The 11,227-nt window shown below is 33.5% G+C and overlaps 1 protein-coding gene across 6 annotated transcripts; it reads right to left on the bottom strand.

Annotated features, from left to right (window-relative positions):
* On the bottom strand, positions 1,956-8,164 carry LOC105165119 (bZIP transcription factor 16-like). 6 transcript variants are annotated; one of them, XM_011084006.2, is made up of 13 exons: positions 7,853-8,164; positions 7,259-7,374; positions 7,121-7,183; positions 6,957-7,031; positions 5,957-6,046; positions 5,802-5,861; positions 5,526-5,692; positions 5,031-5,085; positions 4,500-4,536; positions 4,131-4,420; positions 2,929-3,006; positions 2,708-2,833; positions 1,956-2,396 (listed from the first exon to the last, which is right to left on the bottom strand). In XM_011084006.2, the coding sequence occupies exons 2-13, from the start codon at positions 7,331-7,333 to the stop codon at positions 2,316-2,318; spliced, it is 1,197 nt and encodes a 398-aa protein (XP_011082308.1). In that variant the 5' UTR covers positions 7,334-7,374; positions 7,853-8,164; the 3' UTR covers positions 1,956-2,315. The 6 variants fall into 6 exon arrangements, with proteins under 6 accessions (XP_011082308.1, XP_011082309.1, XP_011082307.1 ...); XM_011084007.2 differs by having other exon boundaries at positions 7,848-8,164; XM_011084005.2 differs by having other exon boundaries at positions 7,830-8,164.

An 11,227-nucleotide genomic window follows, 5' to 3' on the forward strand; every position in this document is an offset into this window, starting at 1 on the left:
GCTTTTGTTTTCTTCACACACATAATGACATGAATATATTAAAGAGCTAAATTTCCATTTCTTTCTCCTCAACTCACTCTGATTTTATATTTTTCTTCTTCTTTTCAGCCTTCACTATACTTTTCATCATATTTGATGCAATAAGATCGGTACATCTGTTTTGTGGTTTCGAAATTCTGCTCTTTAAGTATCTGCATACGTATATATTTTTTATTAGGGATAATTACACTCCTTTCCCCTGAAATTTAGTTTAATTATACGTAGAAGTTTTGTAGTTTAGGAAATTACATCTAACACCTTTGAGGTTTGCTTTCGTCTAACAAATAAGTCTCTTCATTTGTCAAAATTTGTTGATATTAACAAAAAAATTATTTTAACCCCTAATTGACTGATTACTGACTTATCTTAGGTCAAAGATCAAATTACATTCATACGTCTTCATGCGTTAATACATGTGAGGAAGTATATATCTTCACAATTTAGTTCGGAAAAAATTATTTGATCTACAGTAAGTCAGGCAATCAATGATAAATATCAATTTTCATTCAATTTTGTTAACATCAACTAACGGAAGAGCTTATTTATAAGACAGAAGTCACAAAAGTAAACTTAATGAGTGTTAGATATAATTTTTCAAACTACAAAAAATTTATATGTAATTACACTAATATAAAACAAGAGGAGTGTAATTATCCTTTTTTTACTATTCATCTTGTGATGGAATACGGGAGCTTTCGTAATTGTGGTATTCTGAAAATGCAGGAGCATCCCGAGTGGGAGTTAAAAAATAGCTCTGTGTATTTCCAAAGAGCTAAAGAATCAACTCATTGCAAAGGAGATCCCATCATGGCAGCTGACCAACCAGACACTCAGTTATGCAAGGGAGAGTTGGAGCGCATCGTGTGAGGGACGCTGCATAGCCTTATTTGTTCTTCAAATTTTAATATAGGATTAATTACACTAAACCCCCTTTTAGATAGGGAATTACGCTTTCGTTCAAAGAAATTCTAAAATTACACTTACATCCTTTTTTTTTAAATTCATTGTTTACACTTGGCCCATTTCATTTAGGTTTAGATGAAAAATATCAACATTAGTAAAAAAAAAATTACATAAAATTTTCGATTTTACTCATTTAATATTTTTTTGTATAATAATTTTGTACTTATAATGATGTTAACATCACTTCATATATATCTACATATATATATATATATGTACTATATTCATGTTAAATGAAGAATAAAATTGAAAATTTATGTAACTATTTTGATATATTATATTCATGTTAAATGAAGGGTAAAATTGAAAATTTATGTAATTATTTTTGGTGACATTAATATTTTCACCAAAACTATAATGGACGAGGATTAAGAGTAAAAGGAGAATTTTTTAAGGAGATGTAAGTATAATTTCAAAACTTTTTTAGAAAAATATAATTTTGTATTTTAGGGAATACTTAAATATAATTAACTATTCGATTCTCATTGCTGCAACTCTACTTTCTTAATTGACATGCTAAGAATGAAGAAAACTATAGCCGAAGTCAATTGATTTCTCCATTGTTTATCGTGTTAACCGGTACTTCTTGATTGAAAGGCTCAGCGTTAAGGGAAGTGTTCTGTTTGAGCAATTGGCACTCAAACATTATATGCATACTAACCTCATATGAATACGTGGAGCCAAGTCCCCATGTCAAGGAATGATGCATTCCTGGAAACAAGATTCATTATGGAGTTGCAAGACTCGGAGCGGTACATGAATGTCTTGGTGTGCAAAATAGACAAATTGTCCAAGGATAGATACTTTCTAGGTTTCTCAGCAACCATAGATGTTTGTTGGAACTTACATAAGAAAGAATGTCCCAACTCATGTGAAGAGATGTGTGCGGTCATGAGAAATGTACCCAGCAGAATATGAGAGTCAGCATTTAGAAGGTAAAATGTGCAAGTCTGGAAAGCCAAGATCCATATAGAATACATACTGTCCAAATTACCATTTCCAACCAACCATATTGAATAACATACAAATTAACAAGAATAAGGCGATACCCCCTTTTTAACATAATAGAGGGTGAAGCGCATGTTATGAGCTCTACGTACCATCTATACTCAGCGCCCATAAAAGACTGGTCAAAGCCAGAATGGCAGACGTACAAGTCCTGAGGCTACGGTCAGCTTTGATGAATTTTTAACTACATACTATGTAAATATGGGGTCACTAAAAGTTAGGTTGAGCGATAGAACTCATCTTGCCATAAGACTGCTACAAATTCATTATCCACTCTTCATGTGATATCCATATGCTTGATTGGATTATTGAGCATCGTTGCTCGTGCGTTGATCCTCCCGATTACTCCTTGGGTCTTCTTGGCCAGGATGTTCACCAAGTTTCTCCTGTAATTCCAAATTTACAGACTCAGGGCTATAATTTTTTTGGTAAAACATTTTCAGAGCAAAATACCCATTTCCCCACTCTTCAAAACTTCAATATAGGCAGAATGAGGGGAAGATATTTCTAAGAAAAGTTAAATAATACTATGTCAGACTACCCCCACAATAACCAATAGGAAAAGTGTTCTACCAGTGCTAAGCTTCTATAGTGCCAATCAATGAAAAAACAAAAAATAGCATCCAGAACTTGCTTGTAAGAGTTGGTTGACCAGAGCTAATTTTTGATAAATTTTTTACCCAAATATCAGTAATACCTTCAAAGATGCATTCTGAGCAAGAAGTTGCTCATATTCGCTCCTTATACGAGCCACTTCTGCCCTTAGAGATGCATTTTCTTCTTTCAAAGTCTCAGCACGCTGGGCCAGTTCGTCGCATTCTGCCTGATTCCATGCACAAAAACAAGAAATACCATCAAATATAATTGGATGGGTAGTTAATACTAAAACGAAAAACTGGGAAGTTAATTGAAAACTACCTGCTTCCGCAATCTGGAACGACGAGCGGATTCCCTGTTTGACTGCTTTCTTCTCTGTCTTTTGAGCTCCCTTTCATCCTGAACTTGCAGGGAAACATTAGGGGATCAAGGTCTTTGGAACAATGTAAATAAACCCATGAAATTTCTTCAACAAAAAGGATTAGTATCCAGTCATGCAGAAGTATCCACACAATATATGAAGTGGAGAGTGGAGACTGCCTAGATTATAAACCTATAAATTCTTTATACATAATAAAAATTGATATAATAATTCACAAGCCAAAACTAAACAGATTAAGCGGAGATTTCTCATACGAAATAAGTTACCATAAACTGTTAAGAAACTCAGTACCTCTCAACCTTAATACAGTTAAAATGCAATCCCCCTTCCCCACCATCTTTAGTTAATACAAGGATCCCAATCAGAATCCAAATTATTCAAGAAATGAGCCCACTTCAGGCTCAAAACAACTGATGATATTTTGGAACATGCAGCAATTTTTGGTTATTCTCAGTCAAGCTTTAGATACTTCTCACCTAACCATCAAACCAAGATAAAACAGTTTCAAGTATATTGCGCGATAATTACATGAATGTGAAACCAAGCACCCAAATTAAGTAAAACTGCAGCAAAATCTCTTTTCTCCAAACTTGTGGAAGAGATCAGTAAGTTCATGAAAAGACATATGAAAGTGAGAGAGACTAAACCAATGCTATAAGACACTTGAAACCAGACATACTCATCGCAGACTCTTATTGACCCTTTCCTATACATTGTGGAGTGGAACACAAGCTCTAATACTCAAGTCATAAGATGTATATTGCTTTAAGAAGGAAAAGCTGTGCAAATGAGAAATTCACTTTGATGATAACCAGAAATACAATGATTTTCATATCTGATTTGTTATCATATATCTATATTTGTCACAACACATCCTATATTCACAATATCCTTAGAAAACATTGACTGCATTTTGCAATCTATATAACGATTCATGATACCACTATTATGGTGGTAATATCTATTACAGAAAACAAAACCACAAACACCCTAATGTTCTAGTGATAGTGATGTCTTAGAAGCAACCCATAGAGCCATCCCCAAAAGGAAACAGATGGCGAGATGATAACTGTCCAATTCCCTTTCTACCATACAAAAAAAAGGAAATAAACATAACTAGGTAAAGAAAATAAAAGAAAACCTGAATCCAGAGCTGTGATTGGATGCTGTCTCGTGATCCAGTAGTGACCATTCCTCCTGCAACTGGTGTAGCAGGCACTTTCCCCCGCATGGCAGGAACAGCAGATTGAGGGGTGGCACCCCAATAATCCATTCCGATATTTAAGTTAGTTGTGGGACCAGGAACACCACTAACAGCCCCTACTGCCGGCATTGGCACCATAGCCATAGTTTGATTGATTATTGTGTGAGGTGTACTAGGTCCACCACCTTGAGAACTGTGAGGAGCGCTACCATTCTGTGATGGCTCTTCTGCATCAAGATGTTATAACAAGGGTCATAACCAGAATCAAACCCAATTGAGGCATAAGTAAAATTTCTAAAACCGCACCTGAATCAGGCCGGCCGCCTGACTTAACTTGGGAATCCTGTAAAAAGTACAGATCAAAGCTAAGAAGAAAGAGATAAAGAACGGTGGTCTAATTATTTTAAGATACTTTATTGCTTTACGAAGATGTAAAACCACTGAGAATTTTTGTGGTGGGGAAAGGCAAGACATAAGTTAAATTGTTTAAGCCATGCAAAGCTTATTAAGGGAAACTCCATCATAACATTTAAGCTTCTTGTTTTCTCTATACACCTCAACATAGTTAGCCAAAAGGAAGACAGTTCACACAAAATGAATTGTTTTGCTTCTGTGTGCCTTTTATTTCTGTATAGGTGTGGATACGGGAAGAATCCCAGATCCAAGCAAAATATATTTGTCAGTCTCTCAATATGATGCTAAACAGTAAATTTCAAGCAAGACTTCAGAGGAAAGGGTAGTAATTCAAAGATGGATGGCCAGGACTAATCAAATTTCATGCATGGGATTCCCAATTTCTATAATACATGTTAAATTACAGCATTATGTGAAACTCACATTTTGAGAATTTGCATCGCTTCCTTCACTTGAACCTTCACTTCCACTCTCAGCACTGCAAAGTTAATAAAGCAGATCCAGAAATCAAATCAAGCACGTCACAGAAGCCTCATATAGTTGTACAATTTTCAACAATGTTTAGTGACAGACAGATTATAGTAATCGAAAAGTTTGAGCACACAATTATGGTCTTATAAAAAACAAAGAGATGAACAGGGAGGCAAAAATGAGGAAATAATACCACAAAGAAAGGATCCCTTAGGCCAGAGAACAGAAAGAAAAGGTTCAGTATAGTGAGCCAAGGAAGAATAACCATTTGCCAGAACTAAACTTACGAGAAAATAATATTAATAGGAGGCGAGCATTCTATAGGTTTCTAGGATATTGTCCAAATGAGAGAAGAGCACAAATTACATAACAGTGCATCTTCTTACCAATAAAAGTCTAACTGATATTATTGTTCTTCACTTTATTCGTCCCTCATATCCATCATACCTTTTAGAATGCACACCATTTGCAGTGCCACCTGATGATTTGCCAGGTTCATTATTCTTCCCAGTAATCATATTTAAACTGCCGAGACTTCCCTTGGATCTTTTGATGGGCAGTTTTCCCTTCCCCTCCGATGACTTGCCATCCACCTCCACACCGGGAGTGTTACCCTTAATATACATTTAGAAACATTTCTGATTACTTATGTGAATAATTTGCTAAGTACCAATACAAAACAAAAAAGAAAAGGAAAGAGACATAAGTGCTATGGTAACTCACAGAGGCTTCAGCAATACCATTAGGAGAAGGCATAGCAAAAGGACTGAACGGATAGGATCCCTAAACAAGTTTAAAGACATTAAATAGTTAGGAATATTTAAGGAGAGGAGCAAGATCTTAAAATGCAATCACAATAAAATTGATAAAAAAAATACCGGAGCCATTGTTGGATGTGCGTATATGCCCCCATGGGGATACATGGCAACATACGGATGTGGTGGAGTGCCATATGGTGGAATAAATTGCTGAAAAGATGAAAAGTAAGAACTCGGCCAATAGATAAGATAATAATCGCAAATCAGTGGTAACAACCCAGCTTATAATGCATCATCAACTACAAAGGTAATAATAATCAGATGCTAACATTAATAAGTGTACCAGACGTTTTGCTCAATTAGGCCCAGAGAATGTAGTAAAATGAGATATAGTAACAGGAAACTTGTGCTGGGTGATTGGATTTCATTTACTATGTGTCACAGACAAGATGAACTTGTTCTAGATGGAGAAATTTGGTGACTAGTAAAATTCTATCTGTAGCACGTGTTGAATAACCCACTAATGCTATTTTGATGCCAATCTGCTTCCAACAAGTGCTTGATTACTCTATTTGTTAATTTTGCTCTTGGCAGAAAATATTCTTGACCAAATCATTTCCCAGGATAAGACGTCCCTGCCCAAGGAAATAGTTTGTTAGTGATAGTGATGATGCACAATCCCTGAGCAGTCCTGATAATGGTTTCCTGTTTCTTCCACGTTAGGCAACAAGATTTCAGCCTTCTCCAACATTATGAAGTTGGCGCAGAACTCATCATAATTCAACTTCCCCAAGCTGCCCTGCTTCCTATCATTTTATATTAGACGATTTTTATACTTGCTTCGTATGCCCCAGCTTTAACAGAAGTAGGCGACTTTCAGAAGATATAGTACTTATTTTCCAGAAATAAGTCAGAGTTATGCCTAGGTGATATAGCAAGTTACTTCCTCTTTTCAGGAAGAGAAGCCATATTTACAAAAGTGGAGTAGACAATAGCAACTAAAGCTAAGTGAAGAAATTATGTCTAGTTATAGGTGTCTAATTCATGCCATTATGTCAATTCGCAAAGCACCAAGTGCTGGATTATGCTTGAAACAAACAAAAATCCACAAGGTTCATACCTGAACTCCCCACATGTAAGGGTGTGCCTGTGGACTCGATGCCAAGAACCCATGCGGAGGCATAGGAGAATATGCCTGCAGAGACAAGAATGAACACACCATAAATACCACTGTCAATGTCAGTGAAGGAAAGGCCAGGTGCTTTTCTTTCAGAAATTGTTAACCTGAAACCCAGACCAATCGGCAGCAACTGCGCCGGAAGCAGCTGAAGTCTGCTCCTGAAAATTCTAAAAGACGTGAAATATTTTGAACTAAGAGACAACCAACAATAACAAGAACAAATCCATTCACACACAATATACCTGTGCGGTCGGAGTTTTGGGTTCCTTTGCTTCTTTTCCCTCCTTAGAGGACTTATCCACTTCACTGCTCCCCATGATTTCAACTGCACAACTTCCTCCTATATCACTCTAACATCCTGTCACATAAATGGACAGAACACCAACGGTAACTTTGCTACTCGAAGAAATGTGGACAAAAATTTATCCGGATACATCTAGAAGTAATACATAAACAGTTTCCTTCTCAGATGACTGCAACAAATATTGATACACATGCAGAGCGTCGGAGGGAAAAAATAATGGACACTCCTCAAGTTTTTCTGGTGAAAATAATACTTGTCAGCCATATTCGTTCGTAAAATAAATAACGTCTAACTGAAATCGTGAAACATCAAACCTCCAACTCAAGTAAGAAAGTTTAAGCTGTAAATACCGACATAAACATACAATACACATGTGTAATGAATCATCCCAAAAAGATAACAGAACAACTAAAGCACCCAAGGATTAATAAAATCACATCAATCGGCATAATTATAGACCTTGTAGACGACAAAGATTTACACTTCATGAATTTAGAAAAAAGTTATACCGTAAATAAAAACGAGACCTAACTGAGCAAATCTGGGTTAAAGTGATTCAGCTTATCGACACAACAGCTCGAACCCCACTCCTTATCAACTATTAAGGAGAATTCAAACAACTCTGCAATTCCGCCTTCGAATGAGAAAGGGACAGAAGAAAACAGACCCAATTTCAGGGAATTTCCCGAAGCTTGTATGCAATTGGAGAAACCAAATTGGGGAAGTTTAAGAGAGAGAAAATTAGGGCTTTGTTCGATAGATCGTCGACATGGTTGTGTCGTTGTTCCAAGGATTTGCAGAGAGAGAGAGAGAGAGAGAGGGGGGGCGGGGGGAGAGAGAAAATGCCTATGTGGTGTCCACCGTGGATTTGAAGTGGTTGATGATTGGATGCGACTCGTGGACTATTCTACGGCTGAGATCGAGTCACGTACCGCCTCTAATTTGTCGCAGTGGCGTGCAATAAACAAATTGATATCCAGGTCGAATTTATGGGTTGGGCTACATGGGTCAAATAATCTGACCCAATAAGATAAACTTAAATGGGCCGAATCATAACCATTTTCATTCCTGGGCCTTTGGGCTAAACCAAAGCCCATCTCAAGATTTATGTTGTTCCCGTTGTGTTGGTCAAAACATTTTATAAGTTTCTACATCTTATTCGATGATTTTAAAACTTTAAATATGTGAATTTTTTTTTGAAAATAAGTTTGTGTCTAGATAAATAAAAAATTAAAACTTATAAAATGTTAGAGTGTTTAGCATAATAAGCTTCTTATATCATGTTAATAATTAAAAAAAAAAAAGGGAAAACTACACTTAAACCCTCTATAAAAATGAAAATTATATTTTTTTTCTAAAATAAAATAAAATTACACTTATACCCCATTCAAAAATTTACTATTTACACATGACCTCCTTTTGTCAGAATTTGGATGAAAGATGCTGATAGTTTGTGAAAAAAATTGCATAAATTTCAAATTCTACCCCTCATTTAATGTTTTTATGTAATCATTTTTAACTTGTGAAGGAAAAAAAATATAATAATGTTAACCGCACTTCAAATATATATAAATATATTACATTTATCTCTTTGTAAATAAAAAATATATATATAAGAATATCAAATGAGGACAAAATTAAAAATTTTATGTATTTTTTTTTTTTGTTTTTTGCTTATTTCTGTATTTTTCTCTAAACCCTAATAGAAGAGGGTCAAGTGTAAACGGATAATTTTTTAAATGGGTGTAAGTGTAATTCCAAAACTTCTTTGGGAGAAAGAGTAATTTAGCACGGTTGAAATATCAATCAAATGTCACTAGAAAAAAAAATATTATTGATTACAATATTAATAGCTGTGATTAAAAACTATAGTAAATAACTATTATTAGCTACAATTAAATAAAAACGACGTAAAAAACTAACTTTTTCTACCATAAAAGAATTATTTACTACTATTAAGAGTCATGGTAAAAATATTTATCATGGTTTGTAATATTTTAACCACCAACGCAAAATTTACAACTAACAACAATTACATGGCCATAATAAATTACTATTTATTATGATTATTTATTATCAACCATGATAATTCACTAATTTTGAGTATATTTTTGTTTATTAAAAATTAAAATCAAAGCGCTTATAAGATGTTCTAGAAAAGGTTGGATTTTCAATTATAAAAGACTAATTCATGGACTTGGATCCTCAAATTCCAAATTCATGTACTTGGATCCTCAAATTCCAAATTCATGTACTTATTGTGTTATATACATGCAACAACATATATAGACCATGGAAATAGATCAAGAATTGCACGAGACTCGCACGATATCCACATAAAATGTGCATAAATTGTAATAGAAAAACTTGACAAGTAACAAAAAATTACAACACAAATACACCAAGTTTACTACATGCTTTTAAGTCAACCCCTATGTGATATAAAAGATGAGTAAAAGAACCTTTGTGAAAAATAAAATAGTAAATTACTCACTGTTTTTGGAAAATGACAAATTATCCCTTATTTAAACCGTGATAAGAGGGTAATTTGCTTCATTTTTGTAACACAAGAGGATAATTTGCTAATTCTTCTTTCATATAAGGGTATTTATTCATTTCACATATTATAGAGGGATAAATTACATTTAACCCGATAAATGAATATAATCACAACACCGGTCAAAATTATGACATAAACTCGCACTCGACAACTTAATTCAAACTTCTAAAGTAGAAACTAATCTTTCTTACTATTTTGTTACTTTCGATTCGTTGTTTGATGTGTTAATCTTGCATATTTCAATATGCAAATTATTTCTTTCCTTTCGCTCTGTGGTAATTCACCATCAAATTATTTCACACATTCTCTGTGAAAGTTAAGAACGCGTGTTCTCGAAAGTTTCATTTGAAAAGTTGTGATACCTAAATTCAATTTTTATATTTTACCATTTAAAACCTCAATCAAAATTGCAAAAACAACGACAAAAGAATAATAAGTGTGGCCATATGTTGCACGCAACTTACGATAATCTTATTCAAATGCTTTTTTCTACAACTTAATTATAAAATAATTTTTTATCAAAGAAACATCACATTTAATGCACATATAATATTTAAGGGCAGTATAGTGATGTGTTTTTGGCATGTGCACCGCATGCCATGCTTTTTTAAACAAGAAAATTGATCAAAAATAATTATATATGGCAAATTATAAATTACACGTAATCGAGATAATAAGTTGACAAAAATTAAAATTAACAAATGTCAAATTATAAAAATGTGCATAGTTCAAGTGACAAGTTGTAATTTACCCTATCATATATTTAAGTCTTCAAGAATTAACATACTTTATAGCCTTTTCAATATTAAGCGTAACATTATACGATAATTATAAAAATATAATAACTACACAAGATGTGTACAATATTCACACACGATATGCACGAGTTATATTACTTCAATACGTTACATAACAAAAATACACTAAGGGTACGTTTGGATTTAGAGAAAATATTTCAAATGATTCTATTTTAAGAATAAATTAAAATTCATCAATATTCAACAAAACATAATTCAACATTAGAACGAAAATAATTTTAAATTCTTTAAATTTAAAATCATCCAAACATTACATATAAAAATTGACAAAAATAACCAAACCATAAAATAAATCATTATATTTGTTGATAGTAAAATTGGTGTACATATATGTATATGTATAACATAATTATCTTAGCAAGTCCAATATTTCAACAATAACAATAATTAATATCACATATTTAGCTTTAGAATATTAAAAATAATTTTCCTAATACAGAAAATTTATTATTTTTTATACATATTAAAAGCATAAACTATTTATCGATCATATATAATTAATCAAATCTATGAGAATATTATATGTTTT

Source organism: Sesamum indicum, linkage group LG6 (genome assembly GCF_000512975.1).
Source record: "Sesamum indicum cultivar Zhongzhi No. 13 linkage group LG6, S_indicum_v1.0, whole genome shotgun sequence".
NCBI lineage: Eukaryota > Viridiplantae > Streptophyta > Magnoliopsida > Lamiales > Pedaliaceae > Sesamum > Sesamum indicum.